The sequence below is a fragment of the Castor canadensis genome, chromosome 10 (assembly GCF_047511655.1).
Source record: "Castor canadensis chromosome 10, mCasCan1.hap1v2, whole genome shotgun sequence".
NCBI lineage: Eukaryota > Metazoa > Chordata > Mammalia > Rodentia > Castoridae > Castor > Castor canadensis.
Genome location: NC_133395.1, coordinates 133,385,613 through 133,404,210, shown reverse-complemented (window position 1 = coordinate 133,404,210; position 18,598 = coordinate 133,385,613). Strand labels below are relative to the sequence as shown.

Genomic DNA, 18,598 nt, shown 5'->3' with positions numbered 1-18,598 from the left:
TAAAATAATAATAGGACTTTATATAAAGTAATCTGCTTTTTTTGCCAAGGAAGACTATTTGGTGGGAAGGGGAAAGAAAACTTGAACCAACCCATCTACACATGAATATACAGTATACGGACATCGCAGAGCATATAGACTATAACATACTATAAGCTGTTGATTGGTAGGCGAGCATGGTGAGAGAGAAAGAGTAAATAACTGGAGGTTATTTAATTAAAGCACAATGTATACACACCTGAAGTGCCAAGAAACCCTTTGGACTAACAATACATACTTAAAACATGAAGGACAAGAGGGTAAACATGTCTTTTTCTGGGAGTGGGCACCAGGGTGTGGAGAGGCATAAGGAAAGGTTGAATGAGGGTAGTATGGTTGATATATTTTGTATTCATATATGAAAATAGAAGAATGAAACCTGGTGACATTGTTCTAAGAAGGGAGGGAGGGGGAGGTAGAAGAACAAGGGAGGGAGTGAAACTGATTAAGATATATTGGAAGCAAGCACGTAAATATCAAAATGTATCACTTTGTATATCTATTATGTGCTAATAAAAAAGAATATCTTAGAAGACATTAAATTGTCCTTCATTTCCAACTTTATCAGAGTACATATTTCATCATAAAAAGCAGGAACAAAAATGTCCCCCACACTTTTCAAACCATTCATCACGAAAAGCTTACTAAACTACCTGAATTTTTACCTGTTTCTTTTAACACTGAACAATGGAAAGTTTATGAGAACCTCGCCCTTGGCAACCACTCCAATATCCCAGTGATGCTCCATGGGGTCTGTGGAGATAGACTTGAATCTCTGAGGGTTTTTTCTAATTTTAAAAAGTATACTCCATGGTCGTAATGTAAATTCCAGCTATAAAAGCTCAATGTAAGTAGCAAAAATACAGAAAAAAAGCTGGGAAATCATTTCAGGGTATGTGTGGTTTGTGAAGTATTATAAAACATTCCTTTGTGCCAAAAATACCCACACTGTGTTGCTTAATAAAAAAATTGCAACTGGGGGTGGTAGCTCATGTCTGTAATACCAGCTACTTGGGAGGTGGAGATTCTCAGAAGGATCACGTGAGGTTCAAAGCCAGCCCAGGGAAAAGTTAGCAACACACTTTCATCTCAGCTAATACTGAGCACGGGGATGCCTCTCTGCCATTCCAGCTATGCAGGAGGCATAGATACGGGTATTGCTGCCCAGGCCATCCAGGCATAAATATGAGACTCCATCTGAAAAATAAAGCAAGCAGGACTGGAGGTATGGGTCAAGTGGTAGAAAATCTGCTTAGCAAGCTCAACACCTTGACTTCAAATCCCAATTCCACCAAAAAAAAAAAAAAATGCAAGGCTTCATAGGACCTCTGAGATCTTGTAACACCAAGTTTACTTTGCAAATGAATTAACCAATAGTAGTATTTAAATGATCCTGCTGCAAAAGTAGATAGGGTTAGAATAAAATTAGCTAATATCAGCCAAAGCGGTACTATTTTGGTGAAGTAAATGTGTCAACTTGACTGGGCCCTTTGGTTCCAGGGTGTTGGGTTAAACACCACTCTGGGTTTATCTGTGATGGTGTGTCTGATGAGCTAACATTTGGATTAAGAGACTGATATAAATAGATTTCCTTTCCTACTGTGAGTGATCCTCACTCAATCTGTTGAAGGCCCAAAGAGAATTACATTTGAATTCCACCTAAAATTTACATCATTGACTCTCTTGGCTCCTATACTTGGACTTGGTCTGGAACTATACTAAGGAGACACACACACACACACACACACACACACATCCTACTGGTTCCGTTTCTTTGAAGAGTTTTCACTGATACAAATACTGAGTTTCACAGTGGTATATTGTGTTATAAAAGAGACTGCTTTAATATGGAGTTATAACATGCTACATTTATCTATGGGAAATAAATAACTATATTACTGCATTTTGAGTTCATGTGCATTCCAGATCATCCCTTACCATTTGCATCTGCTTTTAAAGGTAACAGAGCATATAAAGATAGACGCCTTCCTGTAAGCCACTGTTGTGCATTATTAAGGGACACTGAGCTGGAAGGACTAGAGTGTGAACAACAGAAGAGAAAAAATGGAACAGAGTTTGAAGTCAACTTTATCTAGGATAAACTAAAAGCTAACTAAGCTTTTATGGGGTCATTTTTCACCTGTACCAAATCTCCTATTCCTTACTCCTGGCTCCTTCTCTGGCTGTTTCCAGGTATAATCTCATCTTTTCCTTCCCCTGTAAGAAATATGGAAATGAGTTATTATGTTCAAATCAATTTATGAGAAATCTACTCAATCAATAAAAGGAACCACTGGAAATTCTTCTTGAGCCAGGGAGTATGTACATGATGCATATTTCCCTCAAATGAACAGAGAGATTACCATTGGTATTGTCATTCAGTGCCATGGAATCTGGAGTAGGTGGACAGCTCACTTTGTTTCAAATTGTTTCAGCTTCTGACATAAACAAGGATTGAAGTTGTTTCCATACTACATTGGACACTTAAAAATTCAGTAGCATTTCACTGGGACTTAATTCATAGAAGCAGATGGCAACAAATCTACTCGTAGACAATTTACAGTGTAAATGCACTGTGCACATTATCATATATAATGCTGATATTAGTGAAATGGAGATAATAAAGAATGTGTTTCAGGTTTCACTAATTGTCTATTCAAACTGAGCCACAAGGCATCCTGCAAAATTATATTTTAAAAAATTCAATATGAATTAAGGAGAATGAAAATAATATGTTAGATATTGACTAATATGAGTTTTTAATACTCCAGAAATCATGATGCAAAATAGCACTCTGCAAACATATATAAGACTGATAATAACTGATTTAGCTTTGGGAGTCATGCACAAATGACGATGTATCTAATTCACTGGATCAGTGGAAACACACATCTCACAATGTATTTAACTCTCAATCTCCACCCTGGGGAGGAAGATACAAATCTTTTCTCTCACCAAGTTAATACCATATGCTGCACACATACAGATGTGCTCTAGACAGGCAGCCATCAAACATGAGTGTGTCAAACAGTATTTGTGGTAGCCTGTTTTGCTCTAGAAAAGCACAGTCAGATCTTATAGCATTTGGGGAGAATAGCTCATTAATTTGTATTATGCGTTTGACATACTAGGCAAGGAGCAAGTTCTAAACTATTGGAAGTTATTGTCCATATGCTGCTGAATCCATGGGGACATTTTAAAGAATACTATAATAAAAGTGGCAAATCCAATTTTAACAATTGTGTGATTTGAGTGTTGCAAGGGTATTGCAAATATTTTTAACGTAATTCAAAGTTTGCATTGTGTAAGAAAGGTAAAACCTTTTCTCACACCAACTCCCCAGGACAAAAAATCTTATTGGCTGAGAAGTGGAGCAGGCTGACAGCAGGATTGACCCCCGAACCCTACCAAGGGTTTTATGAAGGAAATGGATAGCTGCAAAGAATGACGTTCACCTGACATTTCCTCCACACTGTGCAACTGCATGAAGTGAGGCCGCTGATGAGATAGGTTTACCCTAGAGAAGAGTCAATTCACAAAAAAAATAGTTCTAAATCCTAGTTAATGTAGGATTACTATTATGATTACAGAGTAGTTTGACAAAAATATATTTTGATCAGAATATAGAAAACCTGGTCAAATAATTCTGCTCTAACATTTCTTCATTGTATAAAATAAGGCAGTGGTATCAATTTATAATAATTACCTGAGATTTGTTCATGCAATTTTGACTTAAGATAATATAGAATCAGTTAAAAGAATAAACTTTGCTGTGAGAAGTTACTTACTATGTACTACAGTTGCTAAAAGGTTATTTTAGGTGAGTTCTCATTTCCCTTTATGTCTCTTTCTTTGTCATAAAGCACTTTTTTCTGTATTACTAATTGAGCCTTCTAAATGGTGAGTTGAGAAGAACATTGTATGTAGTGACATTCTTTGGGGTATAAATATTTCTTGTTTTAACTTGAGTCAGAACTAAAAACATACAATGCTGTGGAATAGCTGATATTTCTAAAGAATCCCAACTATAAACAACTTTATTTTGAAGTAGAGTGAATGTTTTAAATACTGAAGTAAATTTCTAGGATCATATAAAACCGTAGATGTTTTCAAACCCATTTCACATCTATCATTGTCATCAAAGGAAGATATTTATACTCTACAAGTTAATTAAATGACATAGCAGTTATATTTCCCCAGATTAGCTTGACATATTTGAACATAGGTAATCATGTGTGAACCTTAAAATTCAAAAGTGTTTAAAACTGTTTTATTAATGTACCACAGATATTTACAAGATCTTAATAATATACATTTTTTTCTTTCCAAATAAGTCTGTATTAAGAATATGTCTTGTGACAGAAGCTGGAGAGCATATTTACAGAATGATTTGCTTTCAGAAAACTTCCAAAGATTTATGGTTTTATTCATCGTATAAGTGGCTGAATAGCAAAACAGTAAAAAATCACAACAATCAACAGGCAATGTGCACTAGGTTCTAAGACTTCAATTTCTCTGGAACTCAAACCTGCAAAATATAAAACAAAAACGAGTTGAGAAAAAGCAAAACAGCTTATTAGGTTGTTTCAAGACACCAAATACATACTGATATTTCTCTTCTAATATATTTTATTAAATTTCATTTATATTGTATTCAACTTTAGAAAGTGCCTTTACTCTCTGTCCTCACATGTCTATTCTACATGCAAAGATGCAAAAGGAAAACGGTGAGATGGGTGAAACCTGCCCTAAGGGCACATTAAAATTGGCCAACATTTTGGTGGCTACTGATTTGTTCTAGGTCAGAGCTTCAGCCAGATGACAGCATGGTTCTTCTAAATAAAAATATTACTGTTCTCCTTAAAGAATTTTCCTGAAATGGATTCAGTTCGGTATGAACATCATGCTTGATTAGTAAGGTCTGCCATGAATATGGAAAAATGGTATATGTATTGTCCTTCACCTTTGCCTTTCCTCCTCTAGACGCCTTTGAGAATTCAAGAAAAAACATCCTTATTTTTGTGCTAATGGAAAGAATCATGAAATTATGAAGCAAGGGCACACAGTTGTTTCCTTTTTCCTCTTCTTCATTTTTTGATTTTTCAATTGAGGAAATACAAAATTAAAATGTTGGAAACTTGAAGGATTATTTAAAGAAAAACTGGCTCATGGCCTCTGGCTCACAATTGAAAATGGAAAACAGAACTTTTGTTATTTTCACTCAGTACGTAAACAACAAGAATTGGAAAGTTTCTTGGAGCCCAGATTTTATGCTGCAGCTGTCTGGATTCAAAATCTACAACAGCCTTGGTGACTCAACTTACTTGACATTTTTGGAATCCTAATTTCCTCACTGCTACTCCCATCTCCACCATCACTGACTGTTCTTATTTCAATCAAGTAGTCTTCTTCAAATGGAACAAGAAGCTCGGCTGACGTATTATTTGTTTCCAAAATATGAGTTTTACTCTGTCTGTTTTGACGATACAGAATCTGAGCAAAATGGTAAATCAAGTTAAAATGGTTCTTTCCTAAGGTTAAAACACTGATTTGGAACAGCAAAAGTGTATCATTATAAATGTTACATGTCTCACATGGAAATATGATGATATCTTTTCCTTAAATTTATCTGTTCTTCAGAAAAAGATTTCTCTTTGAGCTAATGTCTCTGTTAATTAAATAGCTCAAGGCCATTATCCTGAGTGCTCACTGTAAAAAGTTCTTGATGAGTTTGGATCCATTGCAAGTGTCTGAGTTTATTCATCAACTAAGAGTTGATGTCCATTACCAGGGAGGTCTGGATACACAATGATGGTCTTTCAAAATTCCTTTTGTGGTGTCAAAAGATCACTTGGCACTATGGTACGAATTTTAGAAATTCTACTTGAATATATTCTTTATCCTTATTCACCTCTACTACTCATCCTTTTCTATAACAAACAGTGTCATTTGGAGAAAAAATCCTATATTCTATAGCATCTTAGTTTTAAAGCTCCATGACACAGTATAGTACTTAGGATATAAAACCTTTTCAATGAAGAATTTAAAAGCAGAAATGGTACTTTTAAACAATTTTTAACATATTTCTATTAAATTTGGTTTCTATTTGGAAATAATATGTCTGATATCTTAGTAACATAATTAACATGAATAAATGGAAAACTAAACACTCACCTTGTAGCCTAATACTTCAGATTCATTTTCCATGGTTTTCACATGTTCCCAGTTCAAGCATAATTTAGAGTTTGACAGCTTCCAGGCAATATTTGCTGGTGGTTGGCTTGGAGCTTTAAGAGATAATCAAGATCCAAATGAATATTAATTAACTCATGGTCACTGTATAGTACATCAGCATGAAAAGGAAGAATAAGTCTTTGGTGATTATCATACAAGGAACTGAAATGTTTTGGATATTGAAATATTATAATAATTTTAATCAGAGTAAGCAAATTTATTCAAATTCTGCTCATTTGGGAGTGTCTTTGTGATAGATTTATGCATTAATAGTGGCTTGTACAATGCCCAGTATTAATTTATTTAGTCATTGTTATTGAGTTTCTTTACTTATCATATATTAAGAGATGAAAGGTCCTATTATCTACTGTTACATTTAACTACTTTTTCTTCCTTTATTCCTTTCTTTATTGTTGTTTTGGGTGGGGGTACATTGTGGCATTTATAAAAGTTCTTACAATAGGTTAAATATATCATACTTGAATTCACCCCCTCCACCATTGTCCTTTATCCTCCTTTCCTCCCCCCATTCCTGGAACAGTTTCAACAGGTGTCATTTTTACATTTACATACATGAATATTCAGTATTTGCACTACATTCACCCTCCCATACACTTATTCCACCTCCCTCCTCCTCCCATTAGTAGTACTCCCCCACCCCAGGCAGGATCTGTTCTTCCTTCCTGTTCTGTGGTTTTGTTAAAGAAAATAAGGTGACATTTTTGTTTATTTAAGATAGCTATATAGGGACTTTCTTTGTGACATTTCCATGTATATATGTATTATAACCCAAATTGGTTCATCTCCTCTTTTTCTTCTTTCTACATTTGGCTATTAATCAATGAATATGCTAACCAAATTCAGGTTGCACACCTGATTTTGCAACACACACACACACACACACACACACACTCATTCCTAATAGTCTTTTATTTTTAACATTGTATTAGTTAATACTCTTTAGCAGTAATCAATAAAAATGATTCAAGATATTTTAAGCTACTATCAGTAATAAATTTTGAAGGCTGTAGGGAAATCTTTTAGATCTTATGGAAGAATGCAGCAGAGCCTTAACGCACACACACAAAGTCACAAAGTGAAGACATTTTCTTCTCTGCTTTTTATAGTAATGTCTGCTGCGTTTTCATATTGCTGGAGACCACCTCTTTGTATTTCTCAGTGTATGTGCAGAAAGCATAAATTTGCATAATACTGGAGTTTGAAACTTCTCTACTCAGGAAGAGCCCAGGTTGAAATTCCAACAAGAAAGCCATGATTGACTTAACTTGGCCAATGTCCATCTTAGCTCAACGAACTATGACTGGGCCATGAAAAAGAGGCATATTTAATGTATTAAAAGTAAACAGAAGTATTGAGAACTCAGAAAAGGGAACAATCATCACAAGTGGATTGATTACCACAAATGATGTCTAGTCAAGGTCTACACTGTGACTCTTAGTTACTTAAAATTAATTTTGTCTGAGAAGGAGGTGGTGGGAAGTAAGGAAGGAAGGATTTAGAATAAGCTTTCTAACCGAATGAATCTAATACAACTAGAGAAATTTACATACAATAATCTAGATTACATTGTAGGAAGTCACTTATCCAAAAGTATACAGCTGACCAGTGGCTGAGTTAAATCCAAATCCTGATCTTTTGCTTTCTAATCCAGAGTTTCCTCATAACATGCTGCTCCTCAAACATTTGAGTCCCCATGGTAATTTTTGAGATTTATAAAACTATCAAAGATTTTAAACAACTCAGCTAGAGAGCTAAGGCAATGATAAAACTGCTCAGCAAGATGTTTTAGGCTTCTTTTTTGGATTTGTGAACCTGAATGAACATAATATTTAGCTTACTATAATACTGATGGAAGTAAAAATGATTTCTTTTGGAGTTTTGACTTGACTGCTGTTCAACTGCTTATGCATCACTAGGATATTCTCATCTTGCTGAATCCTGACTATCTGACATTGAGCGACTATACATTCCCTTTCCTCCCCTTGCCACTGGGACATCACACTCATTCACCCCGTCACCTTGACACACTTGGGATGAGGTTGATAGACAAGTGTTTCCCTCATGCTCTCATAGGACTCAGTTTATACTTATTATGGGTTTATCACATCAAATTGTAGTTGCTTTTGGTCATGTGTTTGTCTAAATTTCTTGGGGCATGTGCCTTAGTCACCTCTGTATCAGCAACCCTGAGAACAGTGTTTGCTACATGATTTAAATGTGTTAAATAAAGCATTGTAGTTACTCAGAACTGCTCAAGGTCCTATGTTATTGTTTTCAGGCAATATTGATTATATATTGATCAATGGGCAGATTCATAGTGACACAAAGTGACCAGTCCATTTGTTACGCTGTCTTATTATTGTGGTCAAATTGCCACAGTCAGACCCAAAGCAATCTATATGTATTTATAAGATTGGACAGACCAATTGGATGACCATATTGTAGAATATTTCTGTAACAAACCATAATTAAAGGTCTGATTTTTTTTGTGCTGAGTAAACACTCAATGTGTGTCTGTTGATACATTAATTTCTGATGACTCGTATGGCAATAATAATGATTTTGTTACTGTCTTCCCTTAATTTATCCCAAAGTGTCTTCTAATCTTTTTCTCAGCTATAAAACAGGTAATATAAAAAATCTCTCAAGATATCACAGTTTTAATATCTAGTATACTCTTTGGAGTCATTTCTTTTATCTCTGTTTCTTAAATCTAAGCACTAACATTAACAACACCATACAATCAATACAGAGAAAATATAGACTACTTCTTTCAGTATCACTGGTAGTGACAGATTCTGAAGGTTTCATTTATTGTTGTGTCTTTAGTTTGTTTGATTGTTTTAGAGAAAAAGGACTACTTTCAACATTATGAGTCCATTGTTGAAGCAATAGGTAAGGAAACAGAGAATTGACTTTTACCAACTGTGTAGACCCACAGCTTGTGACCTTGGCAATAACCTTGTCATTGACTTGTCTGCATTTATTTCTTCAGCTATCAAAGCAGAGGAAAACATCCCGTGGGCATAAAATGAGAAGAGTTCTATGAGTACTGAGTATGTTGGTATGACTGCCCAATTATATGCATTATCAAGATGCTTTATTTTTCTTGCTGTCTGGAAGGGGAGGTGGAAAGGGTTAGATTTTGAGGTCAGATATATTTGAATTTATAAGCAATCTCTTCTGAAAGACACAGTTTTCTTATCTTTGAAATGATACTAATAACTCTCAGTTCATAAAATTCTCAGTTTATATGAAATAAAATATGAAACATTGTTCAATTCGTTAGTAGTACATACTAAAAATCTCAGTAACCATTATTTTTCTTTCCTAAGAGTAGCAGTTCTCCATTGTGGTATTATGACATAATCAATTTTTCAATTGTGTTCAAAGTAGATTGTCACTGAAAATAAGATTCCAAAGTTTGCAAATGATTCCCTTCTTAAATTTAATTTACATATTCAAGAGTTTTCCTAAGTGATACTGCTCTTGAGCTTTTCATGTGCTTTTTGAAAGAAGAAAAAATGATAGATTCTCAGCTAGTTATCTGGAAACTTCTCATAGCCTGTCATATCTACAATGTCAATGCCACAAATCTGTCATTAGAAAACAAACAAACCTCAGAGCTGCTTTAGAAAACTATCACCTTAACAGTTCTGGTGTGATATGACTAATTAAAGTGTATTACAAATGTCTATAATAAAATTAAAAATTTTATTACCTTAAAAAACCAAAACACCACCACATGAAACACAGGTTTTGATATTTGTATCAAGTTTGTGAATGGTAAACTCAAGAAACAAGGACATTTGTTTTAATTTTTGTAGGCAACTTCCAAAGACAAAAATCATTTTCTGTTAATCAAATGACAGAGCAACAATAAACTAGCCCTTCATAGCTCTAATGGCTTCCCTGTAATCAATTTTTCTGTAGATGGCATTTATATTCAGCTGTAGTTCACACTGTGAACTCAATTCAAAAACAACTTCTTATGTTACACTTCTAAGTAACAGCATGGGGTTGACATTTGGGCAAGAGAGAAAGAACATAAGTGCAAGATGGAATAAAAGCCTAATGCTTCCTTTATGTCTAAATATGGATTGATTGCATATTTACAACAAGTAAGAATCCAGTACAGAGTGCTCGTCAGTCAACGTCAGGGGCCAAATTGAGACAAAATTTGTAAACATTTTCTGTTACTGTGTCTGAATATGACTTTCTACATAAAGCAGTATTTGGTTTGTTTTTCTTTTCCTCATGCAATTGATGTAAATGTTTTTATTCTTTTTATTGTAAATCTAAATCACACGAAAGTGATGTCTGTGTGGACTACAGGCCATTTGCTGTACCTCTCAATTATCTTTTGGAAGTGTAGCATTTTCACTAAGCTGTGGCGCTTATAGTTGAATCACTGATATTTATTTAAAGATAACAATCTTATCATTATCATTGATATCCTATCAGTAGTACCAATAAAAATATACTCAAGGAGCTTTAATATGCTGTTCTTAGGGGTTAAGATCCTTTCAACCTTTAACTCTCTTGTGTCATATCCAAATATGTACCTTCCCAACAGAGGTACTCCTTCTTTTGTGAATCTCAGCCTCTTATTTTCTTCATGAGAGATTTCAAAATTTATAATTATTTCATTTCTTTGTCTTTCTCAGGTTTTTTGTTATCTTTCTTCAGCTCTTAGTCCTCTGTGTGACCCCTGGAAGCCACTATTTCTTCAGTGGATCTCTGAGTCATCATATTCCTCTCACCCCAACCAAAAAAAATCTCTTTCTTCTTTTTAGTTTAGCCAATCAGAGTAGAAAGAGATTTTGGTAAATGTGAGCTCTGCTTTTTTAGACTTCACCGTGAAAGATCAAACATTACTTTGAAAATCTGGACAGTGACAGTCTGAATGTATGACAGATGCAGAATTTTTTGCAGTCACCACTATTCTGAGGTAATCTTGATGTCATCTCAAGGACATGGAAAAACAAAGTTAAATCCAAGGACAGCAGTTAGAATCAGGGCTGCTTTCAACGTTTCCTTAACACTGTTTGTCATCTATGTACTCATTGTTCATCTATGTACTCATTGTACATCCATGGCCTTTAATGAAAACTTCTGCAACAAATTTATAAAGAGAAAGAAAGAAAGAAACTAGCTGACCTTTCTTACTTTAAAAAGATGTAAAAGAATGTGAAATCACCTCCAAAGGCATTTAATACATGTGATCAGGCTTTGAGCTCTCTCTGTATGGCAGCCGCAAGGTCACCTGGGTGTATGTTTCATTGTTTAGTTCTCAGAGCAAACTCTAGAAGTCAGGATCATCATCTCTGCTTTTCAGATGAGAATATATATTCAGAGTTCTCAAATAATTAGACCTGCCACATAGATGGTACATAGCTGAGGTGGGATTCACACTGAAATTTCTCTTATTTTGGAGTCCCAGTCTGACACTTTCCAACACTGACTCACAATAGGCCAAAGTTATAAGACCCCAACTCATGCAAATATAGAAAGCACATTGGGAACATTAATGGAGTGTAGAAAGCACATCTGACTGTTAATAGGAATGGTCAGGACACCACAAGCTGAGAGACTACATGAAGACGGATAAATGAATGCTAAAGTTCAGAAGATCAGTAAGCCCAGTGCTGCCAGGGTTAGAAGATGAATCAGGTAGAAAAGAACTTGGATGTAGATTGTCAAAGATCCTATATATCTTTTATTTATTCTTTATTCTCTAGAATTGAAAAACAATAAAATTTTTGGAGAGAAAGAGGGGTATAATCATATTTTGGAAGAAAAATCTCAAAGTGGTTTGCGGTTTAGTTTGATTATTTGAGAGTCTGCAGGAAGAAAGACTATTAAGGTGATTAAAGAAGAAGATTATGAACAAGCACAGTGGTCATGAGATGAAGAGGGTTCATGTTCACAGGATATTAGTCTAATACCAGCTATGCAAACCTTTCTGATCACTCATGATCTCACATGTAGGAATGAAAATATGAAACTTGATTTGTTGTATATTTAATTGAGATAAGGTGTGAAGAAATTAACATAGGACTGGAGACACAGCAGTGATCAGTATTTTATCAGTGCTAGGTTGAATAAGGAGTCCTCCCAAACATGCCCATGTCCCAGAATCTGCAGATATATTATTCTTTATGGAAAACAATAGTTTGGAGAGGTGATGAAGGATTGCGAAATGGAAAATCATCCTGGATTAGTCCAGTGGGCTCAACATAATCACAAGAGTTCTTAAGAGGGAGTGAAAGAGGCAAGAGAAGCAGAGTTCATGGAGCTTTGCTGACAGAAGAGGAGGTTTTGAGTCAGAGGGAGTCTGGAAATTTCCCATTGCTGCTGGCATTGAAGATGGAGGAAGGGTTTGGAAGCAACGGGAGGTAGTAGTTGTTTTTTAGAATCTGCAAAATTCAAGGCTCCTCTGGAGCCTCTGAAGGTAGTGTTGCCTTTGCCAAACCTTAATTTCTACCCAGTGAAAACCATTTCTGACTTTGGAACTTCAAAAATGTATGATAAGTTTACCTTATTTTAAAGTACTATTTTTGTCAATTTGTTACCAGCAGTAGAAATCTTTACTATCATATTTCACAATTTATGTGATACAGAATATCAAAAGAATGAAATTAGAGGTTTGGTTTACATTAAAATATGCAGGGATACAGATTTATATAACCTTCTTACTCTCAAGAGCTGGATGGAAATTGTTTTACAAAGACATTGAAGGGTAAAAACGGGTTAGAGCCAAATTTAAGAAAGATTTAAAATAGGGTTGGAAATGTGGCTCAGGGTTAGAGCCCTGGGTTTGATCCCCAGTACTATATGAAAAACAAAAGGAAATACTGCAGTTGGATTTATATGAAATGAATTCATGTCTTTTCTTTATTAAGTTTGGTGCTACTATAAGCATCATGATGAAGTATCCCATCTGGGGTGTGAATCATCTTTGTTCAGAGCATGAGTACTGTGTATGCTACCCACCCACTTAGTTACTTAGCAGGTGTTTTAGATATCAGATCAGTTGACTGACAATGTATGCATGTTACATTCATTTACAATAAAAAGCAAATACATAGACATTATACAATCACAAAACATTTATATTGCATCTAACCCTGAAGTATATCTATTCAGATATATCTCAATTTATGACTGTGCCTCATGTCATAGAATGTGTGGGCACTACCAGACAGAATCAGAGGACAAAGGCAGCAAAAATAAACCACCATCTTTTATTTAGTAGGTCCTGACTATATGAAAGCTATAATGGCTGTTTATAAGGGGAGAGAAGGAAGATTTAAAAGTATGACAGGGCATATTCTAGTACTCAAATGATAAGCAAAACAAAAATAAAAATTTTAGTCAGTATGTGCAAGGCCCTTGTTATTATGTCTTTCAACCTTGAACAAGACTTTATGAGGACATATTTTTGCTCAATTTATAGGTGAGAATAATGAGACTTTAAAAGATGAAGCAAACATTTTATATGACTGTGATGGGATGGTGGCTTTTTAACTGATTTTAAGATTGTATGTTAGAGCATTATTCTTAAGTATTACACTCTTCAGTTGTCCTCTAAAAACTCAGAGTTCTTCCTCTTCTGGAATTCCAAAAAGAACAAAGCAGTTTATTTTTGCTATTACCAAATGGTCTCAACAGGTATCCATATTTAAGTCACAAACCACCTAAATGAACCAAGCAAGCAGTAAAATGAAGAAATGGGAGGAATGAAATGCACATTGAGGAAAAGAGGATGTTTCTACTCACAGGTGAACCTCATGTCCTCAATACTCACGAGACTTTTTGGTGGTGACGTTGACTGGGGGGCTAGAGGGCCCCGTTCCAGCTGTATTATAAGCTCTCACTGAAGCAAAGTAGATTGTATTGGCTTTGAGCCCTGTGATGTTTTTGGTTGTGACATTTCCACTGACTCTAATTTTACCAATCACAGATTCCTTGGAGTCATCTGTCCAGTACAAGACCTAATTATTAGAAACAAGAAATAAGAAACTCATGACTTTCTACCATCTATCAACCACAGTGGTATGAGAAGAAGATGGGACTATAAATGACAAAAATGTTTTCTAATTAAAATGGATATACCACAACAACAAAATAACCAAAGTCTAATATTTGTAGGGAGGAATTAAGAAATACTATATGTGAATATACACTCACAATGAAAATGAGAGAACTTGGACTTTTTTAGACTACTAAAATAAATTAATTCATGAATTCTCTATAGGGTATCAGTATTAACAAAAGGTCTATAAGAAGTCAGATCAAAACCAATTTAATGCCATCAATCAAAAAATTTGAGGTTTGATGTTTTGCTCCCACTGCCATTTATTTCCTCCAGAGTTCTTGGGGTCACAGAGCTCTAAATACAATTAATTAATAATTCAGTTTATATGATACTTTGCTATGCATTAGTATTGATTTCAACACACTGAAATAAGGTAAAAGAATATAAAGCTTAGTGCCTGCTTTTGAAGTCACTTATCTAGCGAGGAGGTTTGAGTATACAAGTGAAAAGAAATCATAGTATGTATTTCGAAGAAGTGATATAGGAAAAAATCCTCTAAGAGTTTGAAGAAAGACAACATTGATCAGTGAAGAGCTCAGAGAAAAGAGAAGTCTAAAGGTGAGACATAAAAAGGGTTCAAATAAGACATAGGGCATTTGCAAAGGAATAACAAAGACCCTACCACATGAGCAGAAATTTTTTTTTAGATCAGAGGGTTCATGGATAAAGAAAAACAAGTTGAAGGAAAAATTAAAGATGTTTAAAATTAGACTTTTATTCTAATTCCAAAAGACAATAAACCAGGTTGTCCATTTTGTGAATCACTGGATTTTCAAGTGGAAGACCAATGAACAATTAATTAACAATTTTCCTTTCACATGTTCTCATCACTTAACTCTGTGAGAAAAAAGGTCTACACAGAATAAAAGTAAATGATTTGGGAGAATCTAGTGGCACTTTTCTTATCATTTAGCTCCTTTTTTGAAGATGATTACATTTTTTATATCATACCCTAATTCACAGAGAAAATTACCCATGAAATTCTTCTATGGTTTAAGATCACTGAGGATTTGTCTTCACCTCTCCCTCAGAAATAGGACGAATGAAGTTTGAATAACTAAATAAGACAATTGCCTGATCACTTAAAAAAATCTCATTACAGCAAGAACACTCAACATGAAATCTATCTCTTAACAATTTTAGTGCATTGGTGTTGGGCGTAGATGCAGTCTTGTACAGTACATCTATAGAGCTTACTCATTTTAGTTAACTGAAACTGTATGCTTTTAAAAGTCATTTACTTAAAATCATTTATCAATTTATTTGCTGAAGATCACCTGGAAAGAATCCTTACCCCTCCTCACTCTCTTTAGCTTTAAAGACTGTTACAGTTTGAATCTGTAATGTTCCCACAAAGGCCCATGCGATGAAAACTTGGTCATTAGCCTATGCACTATTGAGAGATAGTGTACTTTTAAGATGTGGAATCTAGTGGGAGGAAGTTGGGTTACTGAGAGCATGTACTTGAAAAAGATATTGGAACCCTGGACCATTTTTGTGTTTTCTGACTGTCAGGAAACAGTAGCTTCTTCTACCACATGCTCCCACCATGAAGTGCTTCCTTGTCACAGCCCCCAAAAGCAAATTGACCATAGACTGAAATCTCTACCACTATAAGCCAAATAATCCTTTATTTTAAAAATCTCAGGCATTTTACTAGAGTGATGAAAATATGATATGTATGTATACCACAATATGCTAAGAGCTAGGCCTCTGGTATAGGACTGCTGTGCAGGAGGTATTGTGTGCTGAGCTCACAAATCCATAAGGGAAAGTCAAGTCAGTGGGGATTACCTCATAGCCTAGCACTCTTCCAGTGTTTCTGTTCCAGGCAATAGCATTCCAAGAAACCTCCATTTCAGAAGCAGAGACACTCTGCACAGAAGTTCCTCTTGGGGCCAGTTGAGGTTCTACCACCCAGAAAAAGATACAGTCATCTTTAGGAAAGTGGATTGAGGAAGACAAAATGCAAAACAGGAATGAAGTCTAAAGGAAAATCATGCCAGTGCTGAGAACACTTACCGTCTTCCCCCGAGTAGACAATGGACACAGTACTCAGAGGCCCTTCACCTTCATTGTTATACACACCCACTTTGACTTCGAAGGGAGATAGTGGCATGAGGCTGTCATTTCTGTAAACAAACCTGGAGGATTCCACAAGTGGTACTCTTTCCCTGGTCCAAACTGTGGAGCCAACCGGCCTGAACATGACAATGTAGCCAAACCCGTCTCCATTCTGTAGTTCTTCTGGAAGGGACTTGGGCAGAATGAGATCAATCACTGAGTAGTTGCAAAAGTATTTTATTGAGATCTTATAATATTTATTAACTGTCTTTTCTTCTGTAGAAGTAGTTATTGATATTCACCCTCTTTAATGAAATATTGAGAAAGTTACTTTATTTGGAACTCCAATTAGGAAAACAATTCCACTGAAAGGTACTCAAATAGTTGAGTACCTGTAATTCCGAATAGAATTACAAAACAGGTTTTACATATTTATATCTTTCCTTGATCATTTATAAATTGAAATAATAAAATGGTTTAGAGCATTGAAGTTTTATGATATCAGCAAATACATAATTTTATATGAATTTTTAAACAGCACAAAATTAACATTAACTTCATTTTAGGGCTAGATATGTTTTCCTTTCACAACATTTTCAAGAAATTCTTGTAACATGTTGGTGATAAAATCACTCTGTAATAACATGTACTTTAAGACAGATGATATTTCTCACAAAAAAGCATAAAGAACCTCCCAGTATCTTTAGTGCATATATCTTCACTAGTAATAACAGATCAGCAATATATCTTCTGTAGTGTGCTTTTTTTTTTTTTTTTTTTTTTGGTAGTACTGAGGATTTGTACTCAGGGCCTTAGGGTTTCACTTTATGCCTGGGCCAGCCTGGACTGCAGTGCTCCCATCTGTGCTTCTCCGTATAGCTGCGATGACAGGTACAGGCCACCACACCCACTTATTTGTTGAGATGGGGAATCTCATGAATTTTTTTTTTTTTTGAACTGTGATCTTCTCAATCCATACCTCCAGAGTAGCTGGGATTACACAGGTTTGAGTTACTTTTCCTTGTTTTTAAAGGAAAATGCTTTTGCTTATGTTTTCTAAATATATATGTAAATTAACTATTAATTAATTAATTTTGTTTTGTTTTTGTTTGACAGGGTTTTGCTATGCAGCCCAGGCTATCTCAAACTCATAACTTTCCTGCCTCAGCTTCTTGAATGCTGGGATTACAAGTGTGAGCTACCATGCTGTCCTGTTTTCTAAGTATTTTGATAGACTAATAAAGGTATACCTGACAAGATGCAATGCTCTGAGTTGCTCCTGTTCACAATGCTATTTCTGAGGATTTCCTTAATCATAGGATCAACTTACTATATCACCTTAACCTGCCACTGAGCCACATCTGATTATCAGTGATGGGGACCATAACCACAGCTGCCATCATGGTCAGTACTTCTGAGGAGTTCTGATGGTACAGAATCCATGTATTCTACAGTAACTAACAGTCCCAATCAATTCCTCTCAGTTACAGGGAAACAAAAGGGAGATATTTTCACTCGTCAACATTTAGAAGGCAATAGCTAGAAAATATGTAATAGTAATGATTGGGGCAATAAAAGCTAAGAGAAACAGAACCTGTAACTTAGGGAAGAGGAGAAAGAACTGAGCTAGTCTCCAAGTACAAAACTGAAGTAAAGGAAATAAGAAGGACTGAGGCATGAGCACGAGGGACTATTAAAGCTGAGCTGGATTGTGACAACAGCTGATAGTCAACTGGAACTTCTGTGCTGGGAACAGTGATGGACGATGTTCTGCTTTTTCTTTTGACCTGCCTGCTTGGTTGCAGAGGTTTTTTCCTGTCCTCATTACTTTCCATGTAGCTTTACAATAAATCCCCATTAACCAAGATGACCTCAGATGGTCTCTATTTCCTACCATGTGGAACAGGCTAACATATACAGAAAGTGAAAAGAGGAGGAAAAACACAGTTCCTAAAATCTGGGAGAGATGGTGTTTCTGTTTATTGGTAATTTTCTTCTATTTTTTACTGGGATACCAGAAGTAAAAGTTAGTATTGAATGATTTGAGAGAGATTTATGAGAATTTAAGCAATTTGCTGGAGCATTTGATTTGTTTTTGATACCTCTTTGATCACAGGTGCAATCATTATGTTTAATTGG

At 35.3% G+C, this 18,598-nt stretch overlaps 1 protein-coding gene across 3 annotated transcripts in view; it reads right to left on the bottom strand.

Annotated features, from left to right (window-relative positions):
- Window positions 1-3,020: 3,020 nt before the first annotated feature.
- Window positions 3,021-18,598, bottom strand: part of Cntn6 (contactin 6) — a 276,069-nt gene continuing 260,491 nt past the window's right edge. For all 3 annotated transcript variants that reach the window (XM_020187691.2, XM_074044265.1, XM_020187689.2), the window contains 6 exons: window positions 16,418-16,652; window positions 16,190-16,305; window positions 14,105-14,291; window positions 6,214-6,326; window positions 5,364-5,532; window positions 3,021-4,567 (listed from right to left, as the gene is read on the bottom strand). In XM_020187691.2, coding sequence (XP_020043280.2) covers window positions 4,467-4,567; window positions 5,364-5,532; window positions 6,214-6,326; window positions 14,105-14,291; window positions 16,190-16,305; window positions 16,418-16,652 — 921 coding nt within the window. In that variant the 3' untranslated portion in view covers window positions 3,021-4,466. The remainder of the gene's footprint in view (window positions 4,568-5,363; window positions 5,533-6,213; window positions 6,327-14,104; window positions 14,292-16,189; window positions 16,306-16,417; window positions 16,653-18,598) is intronic.